Source organism: Ailuropoda melanoleuca, chromosome 3, assembly GCF_002007445.2.
Source record: "Ailuropoda melanoleuca isolate Jingjing chromosome 3, ASM200744v2, whole genome shotgun sequence".
NCBI lineage: Eukaryota > Metazoa > Chordata > Mammalia > Carnivora > Ursidae > Ailuropoda > Ailuropoda melanoleuca.
The window spans coordinates 55019193-55036038 of record NC_048220.1 but is presented as its reverse complement, the minus strand read 5'-3'; the positions used below and the strand labels follow the sequence as shown (position 1 = coordinate 55036038).

The window sequence follows — 16846 nt, the reverse complement described above, 5'->3', positions numbered from 1 at the left end:
ATATTAGCTCTCTGCCTGTCCTCATGCCAGTTACTTCAGTAAGAGTGCTGTCGCTCCTCGTAGACAGTGAGCTTCCCAAATAGTCAACAGATATTTAGGGAGCACCAGCTTTGCTGCAGGCACCAGGCTAGGCACTGCAGAGAGCCTAGAACAAGATGGATAGTCTTTGCTTTGGTGGAATATAGAGGCTAGTGCAGGGGACGTATTTTAAATAAATCATTCCCACGAGACCTAATTCCAGTGAGATGCGTTTTATGAAGTTAAGACAATTTATAAAAGGAACTTAATCCAGGCAGTAGGATTAACCAGGTCAGGAGGCAGTTTGGGGAAACATTAGCACTAGGACTGCCATATTACGTTGCACAGTTTGTGTACTGCACAAAGGAAACCGGCTGAGAGGGAAAGTGAGAGCTGAGATGCAGTCCCTGCTGGCTTGCTCATGCTGTGCCTTTTTCCAATTTGCAGAAAGACATTGTGTAGACTACCAAGGAGCAGTGTTTAGTTCCTCTTACCCTCTCCTGCCCCAAAGTGTTATACTGATAATTAAACATTATAAAACAGTGGAAAGAAATGGACTTAGGAGGTGCCCAACTGAAACAGGAAATCCCAGTTCTTTCATTTGCTAGGTGTGTCTTCGTTATTTGATCAACTTTCTCAGGCGTCATAGAGATGGATAACAACATAGGGTTATGATGAACATTAAATTCTGTAACGTATAAAGAATTGAGTAAAGTATATGATGCATGTAGTAGGTGCTTGATAAATTGTGTTCATAGAAACTTGTTAGTAGCTTCTGTCATTGTTTCTGTTGTCTGTTTTAGCTTATTTTCTCTGTGTTTCCCCAGTTTCTTCCTTGCCTTCTTTGGGAAGGCTGGACATTGGCTAGAATATCTGTACATTAAGCCTTCTCACCTTCTAGTTGGTGAAATGGAAGTTGTATTATCAAAGGCCAAATCTTTAGGTTTCCATTTATGCCCGACAACTGCTTTTTTTTTTTGGTTTGTTTTTCCTGCTTCAGAATGCTTCGTTTCATGACATTCTGGATGCCTGAGGGTAACCAGGAATTTAGTCTGTCAAATGAGTTTTAATTTGATTAGAACGCTGCCTCTCAAACTTGTTCTTTCAGTGGGATATTCTTTGTAAAGCATGGTGTTCCTTACTGAGTACCGTGAGAAAGTTAGTGCTATGAACTAGATCAGCTTCGACAGCAGAATGTGGTCATTATCTATGTCTTCTAGAATTCCAAGTTGTTGGTTCATGAAGAAGCAAGCTAAATAATCACCTTCTGAGTCCTGGTTTTCCATTAATATTTGTGATGTGCTCTTTCTGTTTGCCACCTGCCTACATAAGTAGGGTAGGTGAAGTTTCCCCAGGCTCCTCTTCCCACCATCACCAAGTCTGGGTCCAGAGAGGTTTCTCAGTTACTTCCTTCTTCATTGCCAGCCTCCCCGCCCCAGCTTCCTCTGTGCTGTCAGATTCCTGTGTGCTGTATTCCTGGAGGGTGGGGGTGCCCACTCCAGAGGCACCATCCTTCAGCCCTGCCCCAACCCCAGCCTGTCTCTGCCCGCCCCTTGGAGCTCCCTGAACACCAAGGCCTTGGATTGCCCCAGGGACGGAAGGAGGGGTGAGGCAGATCCAGAAATCTTCAAAAGAGCCCTCTATTTGTTCCATCATCCATGTTACCTAGCAGACTTGAGAAATTCTAGGTTTGATTCAACAAATAACAGTAATTAAGGTCCATTTCCTGAACTGTTACCTTGCAGCCCAGGCACTGTTCATTTGGTGTGTGTGTCAGCCTGCTTTGTGGTCCATTGTGTTTGATTTCAATGCTGGGGTACTGACTGATAGAACAGCTCTGTCTTCACAGTTTTCAAAAAGCAGAGGGAACACCACTCCCAACATGAGTAAGTAACTTGTTTCATTAAAAGAATGCCCCAGGGGAAACCTCTTTTTTAGATTCCCCCCCTGCCCCACCTCCCACTTGCTAAAAAAACCAACGCTTATTTCTACTGATGAGTAAAAAATAAGGTAAAGGTTGGGGTCCCCTAGGGAAGAATATTTTCATTTCTGTTGGTCTTCTGATAGAAAAAATATGATTCATAGGTTCCTTTGTTTGGCCCTGGTTCCTTTTGCAAATGCATTTTAAGAACATCAACAGGAAGTTTCTCAAGTTGGGGGTTGCCTGCGATAACAGTTATCTGCCAGCTGGTACCATCAAGGCAGCCATACTTGAATAAAAGCATCCTCGTAAACGCTGCTGGAGCTTTTGTACCGGCTGGCTTTGTGATGAGGACCAGGTTCACAAGAGTGTAGGGGGTGATGATGAGGTCCACTGGGCATCTGGGCAGCACTTCAATTGAAAAAGGCAATTATGGGGCGCCTTTGTGGCTCTGTGGGTTAAGTGTCTGTCTTCAGCTCAGGTCATGATCTCAGGGTCCTGGGATGGAGCCCCATGTCGGGCTCCCTGCTCAGCAGAGAGCCTGCTTCTCCCTCTCCCTCTGCTCCCCCTGCTTGTGTGCACTCTCTCTGTGTCAAATAAATAAATAAAATCTTCTAAAAAAATGAAATGATACTATATTTTAAAAAAAGATAAAAAGGCAATTAACTGTAGACACTTGGCTGGGGGAAAGGCACACCTATTCATTCCTTCCTCTTTAGGCTGGAAGTGGGAGAAGGAGATATATTTTAAAGATGTAAGGACAGCAGAGCTGACAAGGCTTCCTGAAGCTTCGACTGACTGATGGATGGTGAAATTAAGTGTGAGAACATTGTTTCTCAGCTGTAGGAAAACAGTGCAGCTGTTACTTGAGCTCCAAGGAAAAGCTGTTAAACCAGGACCTTTCATGTGGCCGCCAGGTTTTCCTCCTGAAAGCCTGAGAGGGTTGAGGGTGACCTGTGGGAGGGCATGAGTTTTCCCAAGAGAAGGAGTCCAAGCCAGTGTGAGCCTTTCTTCTGTTCCCCTTCCCACCCCTGCCCCCCACCCAGTCCCAGAGCTATCCAGGTAGAGCTGTGCGTCTTCCAAACCAGAGGCCCTGTGTCTGACATTTTTGTCTCCAATTTACACGTTCATTTACGTGAAAAGAGGTTCAAGATGTCACCCTCTATCGGGCTATTTGTGAATCCTAAAGAATGGGATCCAGTGAAATCCTGACTGTTGGAAAAACTAAGGTGGGTGGTGTGTGCAGGTTTTTCCTTGCACAGAGCTGCTGGAGCTCGACGGACCTTCCACGAGAGGCCTCTTGCCAGGCGGGCAGAGGGGCAGAGCTGTCTCTTGAGTCATGCCTCCTTTCTGCAGCCTGGAGAGGGAAGCTGGCAGCACTTGACCCTGCATATGCTTTGTGTGTGGGATGGGGGTGGGAGGAGGGGCTCTCCTGCTGTCTGCTTTCTCAGAACATGGATGGTGGGGGCGGGGAGGTAGCTCGCGGGACTGGGCCGTCACCAGTCCTGCCTTGGCTGGTCAGCAGCATTCAGTTTTTGTGACCACCCCTGGGGTTACCTCATCATGTGCCAGCCTTTCCTTTTAACCATTGTGTCAGAAACCTTTCAAAGGTACTGGAGACTTAGACACTGCCTTCTCACCGTGGTGGGCAGTGTCCTTTAAACTTACTTACAGTGACTTCGTGTAGTTGCTTTGAGTATCTGTTAGTCTGTTGCACTATAGCTATGGAAGTATGGGACCCAAAGGCTGACTAGCCTGTCCCTCCTCCCGATTTGCTTGTTTAAAGCAGCGTGTTTTTCCTGGTCCACTGAGGTTCATCTCTAAGTCTGTCTTTGAGCCACATCACTGAACATTTCTGGGCCACATCAGGAACATGAGAGGACTGGACTGGACCAGGGGCTTCCAAACTAAGTGCCAGGTAGAATTTGGGGGATGCTGAGTTTGATGTAAATCCACTAGAATGTTGGGGTGCCTGGGTGGCTCAGTGGCTAAGCGTCTGCCTTCAGCTCAGGTCATGATCCCCGGGTCCTGGGATCGAGCCCCACATCAGGCTCCCTGCTCAGTGGGGAGTCTGCTTCTCCCTCTGCCTCTGCTCCTCCCCCTGCTTGTGCTTCTCTCTGTCTCAAATAAATAAATAAATTAAAAAAAAAATCCACTAGCATGCAAGCTTCAGGAGGGCAGGAACTGTACTACCCACTCCTAGCACACTGCCTGGTCACTAGTAAGCATTTGGTAAATTTGTTGCGTGAACATGTAAGCACAGTTGGAGTATTAGAGTGCATCTGTAGGTTTTCTACATTGGAGTGGCCCGTTGACTTCCATTTGACAAGGAGAGGAGTGCCCTGTCCATCCCTCGAAACTGCAGACCCACCTGAGCTCTGAGGTCATCGCTGCTCCAGCTGTCGCAGCCGGTGAAACAAGCTCATTTCTGTTCTCTCCCTCGGAGCATCCTTGGCTCCGGTTGGCTCCGTGGCCTCCGTTGCCGGCCTGTGAAGCGCTCTGTGGCTTGGCCTGCTGTGGGGCCTGGGCTGGCAGAAAGCACCCCTGGGCTTGGCAGATTTTTCCATTGCAGTGTAACCTCCATGACACAATTAGGCGAATTTTGGGTTTTGTGTTTCATTAACTGCTTGTTGATCAGTAGAACGAGCAGGATTTCTCCCATTATTTGGCGGAGAAGATTTAAAACTTTAAAAAATAAGCACTTTTCTTCCCATCCTACACTTTGCCATTTTGAATTTCAAGGTTTCACGTTCTTACACCTTTTTTTCCCTCCCTCACATCTCCTCTTTCTTAGCCCCTTTCTCCTGCAGCCATTTGTGGCTTCCGTGGTGCAGATGAATGTTCTGCTGCCTTGTTTGTTCTTCAGCGGAAACAAAGTACAAAGACCGCTTTAGCTTTGGGCAGGTGAGATGTGCTTCCGCACACACTGGGAGCTTCTTCCCAGGTTGCTGGAATGCCCTCCTGGGTTCAGATCTCAGGAGATTTTATTTCTAAAAGTATTTTCCTTCAACAGAGGCATTTATCAGCCCTGTTAAAGCAGGAAATGAAAACATTGCTATAGATGAGAGATTAATCAGTTGGTCCCATCGCCCTCCCATCCTTACCTCTTTCCATATGACCTGAAGGACCAAAAACATTGGGCAAATAAGGAGGAGGAAGAGGACTGACAGTGTGTAGATGATAACAGCTGGCTTTTTTTTTTTTTTCTGAGCACCCTGTGTTAAGAACTTTATCTGAATTGTTTCATTTAATCCTCATAACGGCCCTGTGAAGTCGATGTTTTTATTCCCATTTTACGATTCTTTACCTAGAGATAAAGAATTGGTGCAAGGCCGCATAACCAGGCAGCCTTCAAGTCTGGGGGTGAACCCAGAAGGCCTGACCCTCATAGCTCTTGCTCTTACCCCTTAAAGCAGTGGTTCGCAATGAAAGGGGAGGAGGGCAGTTTTCAGAGACATTTCTGATTGACGGGAGGGTGCTCCTGGCATCTAGTGGGTAGAGGCCCAGGACACTGCTAGCATCCTACAGTGCACAGACCAGCCCCCCAGCAACGACTCCTGCACCCCGAATGTCCTAGTGCCGAGTTTGACAAACTATGAGACCTGCCTCCCGGGAATGTTTGTTTCCTGTTGAAGTGCCACAAAGTTAACCTTTTAACCTTAAACCTAATAGACTGTCTCCACCCACCTACTAAAATATATCAAGTGTGGTATTTTTTTAGAAGAGATAGAAATTGAGGATGGTGTGATGGAGTGAGTCCAAGCATCCAACTGCTGCCTAAGGACAGAGAACTTGATCAACTTTTTTTTTTTTGGTGGGGTGCTGAAAGTAACCCTAACTTGGTGAGGAAGAGAGTCTCAGCAAGGAGAACGGCTTTGTTCGGGCCCCATTGTAACCCAGGGCCTGGAGCAGGCTTCGTGTGTGTTGACAGCCCGCCTGCCTCAGATCCCGTCCCAAAGTCCCTGGGTGCCCAGTGCCATTTAAGGAAGGACGTTGACCGCTGACAGTGCTTTCCATGGAAGTGCTGTTGAGGGCGGAACCTAGCAGGAGGGTGTTAAAACCTGCGTGACAAACTACCTGTCAGAAACTTCTTTCTGGCAAATGCCCAGGGTCTGGTTGCCACCGTTGTGGGAACAATTGTGAAAACCTTGGAGCTCTAAGGGATTCTCTGAACTCAAAAGAGAAAAAGTTAAGAATTTTAGATGAAGGAAATATAAGAGCTCATTTCTAGGTTAGGCAAACGTATAGCGTCTTGTTCAACGCCTTGAACTTTTGGGTCACTGTGTAATTTTTCTCATTTCAGTTTTAATTGCTTCAAATTCTATCAAGTGGCAGTCTATTTACATTCATTAAACACTAAAAAAATATTACAAGGGTTAAGGAATTTTCATTTTTTATATTGCGGTAAGGAAAATAGAAAATTTACCATCTTAACCAATTTTAAAGATGCAGTCCAGTAGGGATTTTTTGGTTTTATCCCTCAGTTTCAGTGATCGTTCCCTCTGGTTGTTTTCTCCCAGTCACAGAGCTAAAGTAGATTTCATTTACTCATTGGTTGATTCAGTTAACGAATATTTGAAATGCTTACCACCTGTGAGATAGAATGGGCACATTGTTTTGTTCCGAAATAGAAACTTATCATGTTTTTCTAATTAGAAGCTAAGTGTTTGTTGCAAAGAGTTTAGAAAATACAAAAAACACAGTCACTCCTGATCCTACAAGTTTATTAATTACTGCTGCCAAGTTGGTATATCCTTCCAGATTGTTTTTTGTTATTGTTATTGCTGATCTCTGTCTTACTATATTGTTACCCCAAATGCTATCATACTCTATACTGTTGTGTTAACTATTTTCAGTTACTACACGGCGTTTGTCTTTCCATGGCAATACATTTTTCTGTATCATCTGTATAATCATTGTGGTGGGTGTGTTGTATTTAATGATGTGACTGTACCAGAATTTCGGTGGTTAGTGTTTCATTGAACATCCAGGCTTCCTTTCTGTCTTCTAAACAGCATGTAGATGGTCATTCTTACTTGTATCTTTGTATTCGTGCTTAGGGTAGAAAAAGGTCTCTTGTTTTTATTGCTGCATTCCTGGGAATTAACACTGCGCATAGTAGGTGTAGAGTATGATGGATATTAGTGGAGCGAATGAATGGCCTGGTTATTTCCATAGGATTAGGAATAGGGCTTTTCATGTGGATAGGACTGCATGGTGATGCAGGGAGCTTGGCGATTGGGGTGGTTGGGCTGCTTGGGGGCAGGGCTGTATTGAATAGAGGTCATCCAGATCCACTGGGGCCCGACATTGCCTGGGAGAGAGCAAGGGGCCCAGAGGAGATGCCTTCTTCAGATCGTTGTTGAGTCTTACCGTACAGCCAAGGGCAGGCAAGAAAAAGTGTTTCCTCTCTTGCCGCCTCCTCCCCACGCAGCCGGTTTCCCTTTTGCCGGCAACCAAGGTTTCAGGCTGGTGTTGTCTGTCCTGCTCACCCTCTCTATGCCAGCAGTAAGCAGGGCAGAATGGCAGAGAGCCAACCAGATTGAAATTCTGGCTCTACCACTCATCAGCCTTCTGACCTGAAGTTGCCTAACATCTCTGAGCCTGTCTCAGCTCTGTAACTTTGGCGTGATAAAATAGCTAATAATAATAGCTGTGCCTTGCAGAGACTAAGAGATAATAAGTGTTAGCCATTGTTATCTAATATTGTGGATTAAATATGCTGTAATAAGCTGTGCTCTGTTCTTTTGTATGGGAGAAACGCACTGTATGCCCCCAAGCAGTTTACTGACACGTGTTCTCTGTGTTGGATTTCCTTCCATTCGATCACTCTGTGCGCTGGGGACCACCGGCCACTGGTATTTGTTGTTTGGTGAGACAGTTCCTTATCGAGCAGAGGGAGGTGTGTGTCCTTTCCTCCCAGCTTTCGAGTCTCCTCGTTCCCTTGCACAGCTCCCAGGAAAGGACAGCTTGTGACACCACAGTGGCAAGAGTTGCTATTTCCCGCCACCTCTGCTTTCTTGTAGTAAAAAAAGGTCTCTACAAGCTCAAAGCTGTTTTTGGGCGCAGGGCCATTGGGCGCAGGGCCAGAACGAGCTGCAAAATGTTGGTTGTGGGCTCTAGAGTTTAAATAAATATTGCTTGTCTGAGTAGAATCAGTTGTCCTGTACCTCTCCGTGGACCCCCGGTGATTTGTAAGTAATCCTAAAACTTTATTCAAAGGAGGACAAAGCAAAGCGGGCTGTGAGACGGTATTGTATGGTATGTGTGGTATTGTATATTGCTGAAAAAATGTGGAAATCTACATAGAGTTTGAGAACACTATTTCCTTGAATAAAAAATTTGAAGCCAGTTTTATGCTTGAATGTTTTGCCTCTGTTTCGTTGATGTAAACCCGCAGCTTGCCCAGGCCCCTGTGTTCTGCTTTGAACACCTTCAGCAATTTTAGTGTTTGAGGAGCTTTGCTGCTGCTGCCGCCTCGTCTCCCCACCCTTTACTGAGGGACAGTGTTATAATTCTTGCAGTTAACAGAAGGCTTTTCTGTCTTCCCTCAGCTCTGCTAGGGCTCCTGTGTTTCCACGTTGGGAAAAACACCTGAATTGAAGGGTGGTGTCAGGTTTGGAGATTCTTCCCTTCCGCAGTTTGGGCTTAGTTTAGACACGCTAAAGCCAACTTGGCTCTCCAGAACTCTCGAGGAATAAGTCTTTCTGAATGCATGCTTTCCACATTGTTGAGGGATGTACTTGTCCCCAAACTAAAGCCCTGAAGGTAAAAATAGTGATCCTCTTTGGCATGGTTCTTGTGGCCGAAGTGTCCTTTGCCTTCCTAAGTGGAGCAAAGGGAACGTGCTGGGTGAGTTAGCACAGTGCCCTGCGTGAGCTGTACCACAAGGGCAGAGGCTGGAAGCAAGCGATGCTCACATTCCCTGAGGCGGGTGTTTGAAGGGCTCTCAGCTGCTCCACTTTCTAGTTCTTGCTTCTCTTTAGAACTGGTTTTTCTCTTTCTTGCTTTGGAGTTAACTCCATGTGCTTGCCTCTTACAGTTTTTTTTTTTTTTTAAGATTTTATTCATTTATTTGAGAGAAGAGAGAGCATGAGTGGGGGGGGCAGAGGGAGAGGGAGAAGCAGACTCCTTGCTGAGCAGGGAGCCAGATTTTGGGGGGGGGGCTCCATCCTAGGACCCTGAGATGACCTGAGCCAAAGGCAAACGCTTAACTGACTGAGCCACCCACGTGTCCCTGCAGTTCATTTTTCAACATCTAAGTATTTATGGATGGTGGGGACGTCTGATAACCTCTTGCAGGGATGACAAGAACATAGCGTGAGTGCCACCCTGCCTCTGGCAGGTGGTACTGATTTTTTCTGGGGAGACATTCAGCCTTAGGGTGCCCCTCAGACAGCATTCTAGGCCAGCGCCGCTGGTGGGCTGCGTGATGTGAGCTGAAACCTTCTTACCTACTATCTGTTGTCTACCTAGGCTCCTTCAGTTTTCAAGGGAGGAAGACAAAGCCCCAGAGAGAAACGATGACTTACGCAAAGCCACACAGAGTTAGAATCCAGGTCTTCTAGTTCTTGGGCCAGAGAATTCCCACCAGTTTTCCCCTTGGAGCTGCCCGTGGGCTTAAGCAAGCCTGTGGTAACTGCGAAAATAAGACTTGAGGGAGGGAGCGTCATAAATAAGATACACGTTCTATGTGTGTGCGCCGATTCTGTGACATCTGTTTGGCTTTCTTCCTGATTCTTTGCTATTTCTAATTGGTGTTGCTGCCAGCTGGGAATTCTAAGTAATAAAAGAACTGTGCTTTTTAATTTGACAAAGGGAAGTTAAAACCAGCCCTAGCTCATGTCCTCACGTGCCTAAGGTCAGTCCTTTGGAAGAACTATCTGTGCCCAAAGCCAGGGAGGGGGAGGGGAGACTGATATTTATTTATTTGTTGTGGGAGTGTGTGTGTCTTTAGATAGGAGCAGAATAACTCTAAGCAGGGAGGCCCAGCTCCCAGTAGCAGCAAGTAGCTGGCTTACCCTTTCACTCTGACTCTGCTCTGGCAAGGACAAAGCCCCTTCTGTTTCCAAAAGCCTTTGCTGTTCATACTAATTTTTTTTTTTTTTTAAGATTTTATTTTTGGGATGCCTGGGTGGCTCAGTCGGTTAAGCGGTTCCCCTTTGGCTCAGTTCATGATCTCAGGGTCCTGGGATTGAGTCCCATATTGGGCTCCCTGCTCAGTGGGGAGCCTCTTTTCCTTCTGCCTGCTGCTCCCCCTGCTATGCTCTCTCTCTTTCTCTGATAAATAAATAAAATCTTTAAAAATATATATATTATTTTGTTTTATTTTTATTTTAATATTTTATTTATTTATTTGACAGAGAGAGACAGCGAGAGAGGGAACACAAGCAGGGGGAGTGGGAGAGGGAGCAGCAGGCTCCCCACCGAGCAGGGAGCCCGATGCGGGGCTCAATCCCAGGACCCTGAGATCATGACCGGAGCCAAAGGTAGACGCTTAACTGCTGAGCTACCCAGGTGCCCCAAAATAAACATTTAATTTTTAAGCAATCTCTGCACCCAAAATGGGGCTCAGACTCACACCCCAAGATCTAGAGTCGCACTCTCCACCAGCTGAGCCAGCCAGGTGCCCCCATACCATTGCTATTTTGAACGAAGTTACAAAGAGGGTATTAAGGGCTCCTTGAAGATTTTTCTCTTTTGCTATGTTTGGGGGTGGGGAAGGTTCTTCAGAAAGGAAAAAAAAATCACGTAAGTCCATACCATATTTGCAAATGCTTCTATATCAATATCTTCAAACTTGACTTTTCTTAGGCAGTTTTCTTTTCTTTTTTTAATCGTAAGAGTGATACGTGAACATGATGGAAACCCAAGCAGGGGAGCATAGTGAGAAGTTGACATCACCTTTTCCTCCCATACCTAGACCCACTTTACAGATAAATCAGCGTCCATGGTCATTGTGGTCACATGTATGTTAGCGCCCCACCCAGCTGGGCATGTATATAAAATGTATATAAAATATCAGGGCATATGGGCTATGCTTGCTGGTGCTGTCATAAAAAAGTACCATGGCCAGAGTGGCTTAAACTACAGAAATTTCACTTCTCACAGCGCTGGAGGCTGGAGTTCCTAGATCAAGGAGTTGGCAGGTTGGTCTCTTTTGAGGCCTCTCTTTTTGGTTTAGGGATGGCAGTCTTCTCCCTGTGTCTTCATATGGTCTTCTTTCTGTGTGTGCCTTTGTCCTGACCTCCTCCTCTTATAAGGACACTAGTCATGTTGGATTAGCACCCACTCCGGTGACCTTATTTAACTTTAATTACCTCTTTAGGAACCCTATTTCCAAAGATAGCTACATTCTGAGGTAGTGGGGGTTGAGACTGGAATTTTCAGGGGTGGGGAGGGGAGAAGAGAGTCAGTCTACAACACTGACTTACTCTTTTTAACTAAACCCGATTGTATAGATAGCCCATTATTCATTTTTCCTGTCCCCATGTAGCTAGAGAAAAAGACTGTTTTCATGCTTATAAGGAACAACCTTATACTAAATCGGTGTACTCTTCTGCAGACATACTAGCAGAATGAATTTACAGAAGAATTACGAGCATTATCTTCCAAAGAGATTTCTTGGGTCTCTCTTGCGTGTATAATAATTTCTTGTGGGAAAGCAGAGTATGCAGTATCTGCAAATTAGAGCCCTTAATGCTCTTCATAATATAAAGCTGGTGTGAGAGATTCACAGGGCGTCGCATGACTCGTGAACTTGGCCCTGTGGGGTGGGGTTGCCAGCCATTGTTTGAGGAGTTTTGCTATTATGACTTTATCATGTATTATTCATTCAGCATCTATCTACTGAGTCATTGATGGGTCCTATTCATTTATTTTATTATTATTTTTAACACAGACTATTATTTTAGAGCAGTTTTAGGTTCACAAGAAAACTAAGAGGAAGGTACAGAGCTGTCTCCTGCCCCCACCAGGCATAGCCTCTGTGGTTGTCAACAACCCCCACAGGGTGGTACACTTGTTACAGCTGATGAACCTACCTTGACCAATCATTATCATGGAAAGTCCATAGTTTACACTAGGGTTCACTCTTGTGTTGTACATTCTACATTTATTTGTTGTTTATACCTTAATTTGTTCAGTAAAAGGTTTAGGCTCTCTGGAGCCAGAGGTAACAAGACTCTGGAACTACTCTCCAAGCTTGTGACGGAACTGGAAGTTAGGCTGGCCAAGAATTGATTTTTTCCAGTTTGAAGGTAAAGATCAGTATGAGCGACATGCTCAAAGTAATACACCTGTAGGTGGCAGGGGCTGGATGTGAACCCATTTTACTCCAAATTATGCTCTTTCTGAAAGAAGCGGTAAGTCAGCAGCACTGTGAGATTTTTTAGATGCTAGCATAACATTTCTTTTAAGAATGCCATTTTGAATGTATACTTGGTATATATCAATGTCTAGGTTAAGATAGTGCACTCGTATCCTTGGTTATCCTCATAGTTTGATTTGATGAATAACTCTTATGCTAGTAGAGAATGGCTATTAGATTCTAATATTAGGTATCGGTATATATGCACACAGACCTGTGTGTATATATACACACACTACACACACAGATACACACACTTACATGAGCATGTATATTTTTAAAATACCATAGCACTATAAAGAGTGAAAGTGAAAAATAAGGAAAGTTTAAAAAGTTAAATCCATACAATGATATATGGTTTTAATGATAGGAGTATTCTAAGCAAGTAGTATGATTTTCTGTAATCACATTCCTTCTGTTACTACTTCCCTTTAAATAATAACAAATAATAGTATATAAAATAATTTGTGTAAATATATAATATAAATAAAATACATAAAATCTGTTTATTTGTCCCTTCTGTGGAGATAGTTTAAATGTTGATTGTACTATGGAAACATTCTATCATGGGAAGAATTAACTGCTTTAAAAAATATCTCTTTTCCCAAATAGAATAAATATTTTATTGCATTTGAGTTTGAAATATAGTAAGACTGGTTATTTAAAACCATAGAACCAAAAAAAGTTAGCAGCCAACAAAGGAGGCAGTTGGGAAGGAATTTGGGAAGTGAGGAGGAGGAAGGCGAGGGCCCAGAGAAAAGATTGCTATGTCAGCATTAGGAGAGAGGGGGAGAGAAGGGGTGGGGGGAGTTTGGGCCTATGGATGGAAAGAGGTCAGTAAAGTGGGGGATAGAGGATGTGAGTGAATTATAAAGGAAGGTGACCTATCAGAACCACACACATGCAGCAGTGTTGGGCTCTCTCTTGGGGGATCTGTTAGCCCAGCCCAAGCAGAGTGACTTATCTTACAAGGCAGTGGCCTAGCCTTATGAGGCCAGAAGAGTCTTGAGGAAGACAGTTTGGAAAACTGAACGCAAGATGGAAAGAGTGCATCAGCAAACATGTGAAGTGATGAAATAGTACACAGAGTTGCTCAAACAATGAATGGTGTTACTGGACAGAGAACCAGTTCTGAACTCAGGCTTGGCTGCTTCAAAAATCAATACTTGGGAGACAAGTGATTGTGGGAAATGAAAGGTTGCTTTATTCAGGAAGCTGGCAGCCTGGGAAGATGGTGGACTGATGTTGCAAAGATCGTCTTCCCTGTCCAGGTGAAGCCAGAGGGTTTTAAAGAAGGTGTGGGACATTGGGGGCTGGGCATGGGCTACCTGCAGGAGACGGTGTGGCCCGGGTGGATAGTCATAGACATGACCCTGAACAGACCTGCTGGCAGCAGCAGCTGCAGCTGCAGCTGTGTTCCAGTGTGGTCAGGACTTCGGCTCTGGGGGAGTCTCGTCCTTTCCTCCTTAAGACCGGTGGTCTGCAGATCTCAAGGAAAGTAAGTTTGCCTACAGACCAAGGGAAGTACTTAAGCTTGAGGCAGGTTAAGGCTTGAGACCTATCGGTGTGGTGTTACAGTGGTGGTTTCCTGAAGTAAATGAAGGAAGATGTGAAAACAGTTAGGATTACAGCCTGTTAACACCTGTATACCTGTGATCTCTTATTGTAAGTGATGTTTACAGTGTGGTATTCGAATTGATGCTTGTTTTCAAACCACGCAGCGTCACAAACTTCCTTCCAAATCATCACAAAGAGATTGAATTTTTAGGTTTTAGACTTTATATTGACTGTAGTATTTTTGTTTTTTTAAGGATTTTTATTTATTTATCTGAAAGAGTGAGCATGTGAGAGAGAGCATGAGCAGGGGGAGAAGCAGATTCCCTGCTGAGTAGGGAGCCTGATGTGGGGCTCGATCCCAGGACCCTGAGATCATGACCCGAGCCAAAGGCAGATGATCAACCAACTGAGCCACCCAGGCACCCTGACTGTAGTATTAATATATGTAGGTATAGTTGTTATTTGCAGGTTATGGTAACCTTTTTTGTAAAATTCCCTGTTTGCTTAAGAGAAATCTATTCCTAATACCAGGTGTGTTAGATCAGGTCACCTTTGAGACCATAGCACAAGCATAAATACTATTACTATGCCAATTTTATAAACTAGGAAGCTGTGTCTTAAAAGGGTAAGTAACTTGCTCATGGTACACAGCTTGTAGATGGCAGAGCCAGGATCCAAACCCTGGCAGGCTGACTTTGAGCCTGAACCTTTTTTTTTTTTTTTTAATATTTATTTATTTATTAGAGAGAGAGAAAGGGGGCAGAGAGGAAGAGGAAGAGAGAATCTCAAGCAGACTCCATGCTAAGCGCAGAGCCTGACACCGGGCTCGATCTCACGAAGGGGAGACCATGACCTAAGGGGAAACTAAGAGGCAGAGGCTTAACCGACTGAGCCACCCTGGTGTCCCTTGAGCCTGAACTTTTAATAACACTGCCCACATCGCCCTATGTTTCCTGAAGATCTAGTTTCTTTTTAGCGCAGTGAAAATACTCTGTATGGTGTTATGATGTTAGATCATTATACATTCTCCAAACTCACTGAACAGTACAACACCAAGAGTGAACCCTTAGGTAACCCTTGGGTGATGATGATATGCAAGTGTAAGTTCATCCTTAGTAAAAAAAACAAAACAAAACAAAAAAAAAAGTACCATTTTGGTGAGTGGTATTGCTAGTGGGGGAGGCCATGCATGTGTGGGAGTAGGGGTGTATGGCACATCTCTGTGTCGTCCTCTCAATTTTATTGTAAACCTAAGAATGGTCTAAAAGAATAGTCTTTAAAAAGAAAAATAACACCAGTCTCAAACTTGAAAACTTAATCCCTATTTTATTTAATATTCCCAAATTATGGTCTGGTTGCATTGACCAATGAAGCCCCATCAGGGATGGGAAAAAAGCAAAACGCCGTTACCCCAATAAAAGGTGCGTGTGCTGTTCGTGATAGATAGAGAGGGATCTCCGTGCTCCTCGCTGCCCGTGCCTGCTCATGGCCTAAAAGCTCACCATTAGGGGCACGAGCCTGGCAAAGAGTGCCTGGGTGAGACGCGCCTCTTCTGTGGGGCGCTTCAGGCTGCAAGGAGGATGCGTACTTGCCCACGTGGCCTTTCCCCTCCAACCTATCCCGAGGTGTTTATACAGCTCATTCTGGGCCCCACGGTTTTTGGCAAGTCCCTGTCTTGGGCCAGCTTCTCGTTCTTCACGTTCCTCCCACCTCACTTTGTCCATTTTCTCGTCCTTGGCTTCTTCTCTTACTCCTTAGCTGGTCTGGAAATCTGTTTTATCTCAACGTCCTGATCACGGTGCTCCTGGTGAACCGGGACTTCTCCCGAGCCGCGCACCTGCCTTCTCCGAAAGACAGGAGCTGACCGAGCGTGGCGCAGGCGTCGTTGCCGCGCTGCCGGCCGCCCGTGCTGGGGGCGGGGCGGGGCGGCCCGGAAGCACCACGCCCGGACGCCGGGCCTGTGGCGGTCGGGCGTCCGTGGGTCTGCAGCCCGAGGCTCTAAGAGGCTGTGTTGTGTCCCTCCCCCCCAGCTGGCCTGCTGCTGCGGCTCTGCCGGCTGCTCGCTGTGCTGCGACTGCTGCCCCAAGATCCGACAGTCCCGGAGCACGCGCTTCATGTACGCGCTGTACTTCATCCTCGTCGTGCTGCTCTGCTGCGTCATGATGTCGAGAACCGTGGCTACCGAGATGAAGGAGCACGTAAGTCCGCCTCTTTCCAGTCCCCCCCTCCCCCCCCCGTTTCCGCAGGCTGAGGAGGGTGTGTGGGAAGCTTTCAGCGTAGAGGACGGGGCCCCGTCTCCGTGGTGCGGCCTGCGGTCCGCTCGTGTTCTCTGAACCTTCCAGAAGCCTCTTGGGTGCATTCCTGCCAAGCAGGGGAGCCAGTCGACGTCTTGCAGGTTAGCGGTGGTACAGATACAGTCCAATGCTTTGGGTGTAGAGTGTTTTGTCCCAGCCTCGTTCATAGCTGTTCCTCCTCAGTCGTTTCTTGTAGACTTCTGTACTTTTCCCTTGTCGCGAGGTGGCTGCCGGTGTCTCAAGTAGCCGCTGTTGTAAACTCAATTTGGCCTACATGGGAAGCATGATGAAACTTAGAAAACCCCGCAGATAATGAGGAGTGGGCCGTAGGGCGATTTTTACTTTGCTGACATGTCATTTGTAGGTTGGGGGTCTCCGAGGGTGAGGGATGGATTTCTAGCCATCTCTGCAGCGGTGGGCCTGGTGATGTGCTGCTGCGGAAGACACGAAGGTCCTTTCCGGGGACTTCCTCCATGGAAGGCCTTTTAATCAGCCAGATGACAGGGGGACATGTTGGGGTTTTTGAGAGAGCCCAAGAAATAACATTTCCCTTCTAGGTTCTTTTTTTTTTTTTTTTTTTAAGATTTTATTTATTCATTTGACAGAGACAGCCAGCGAGAGAGGGAACACAAGCAGGGGGAGTGGGAGAGGAAGAGGCAGGCTTCCAGCGGAGCAGGGAGCCCGATG

General features: G+C 45.8%; 1 protein-coding gene across 1 annotated transcript in view; it reads left to right on the top strand.

The window, feature by feature from the left end:
* Positions 1–16661, top strand: part of LOC117801522 (serine incorporator 5-like) — a 46527-nt gene extending 29866 nt beyond the window's left edge. The window contains exon 2 of the mRNA XM_034656434.1: positions 15896–16661. Within this exon, the coding sequence (XP_034512325.1) occupies positions 15896–16198 (303 nt within the window). The 3' untranslated portion in view covers positions 16199–16661. The remainder of the gene's footprint in view (positions 1–15895) is intronic.
* The last annotated feature ends 185 nt before the right edge of the window (positions 16662–16846 follow it).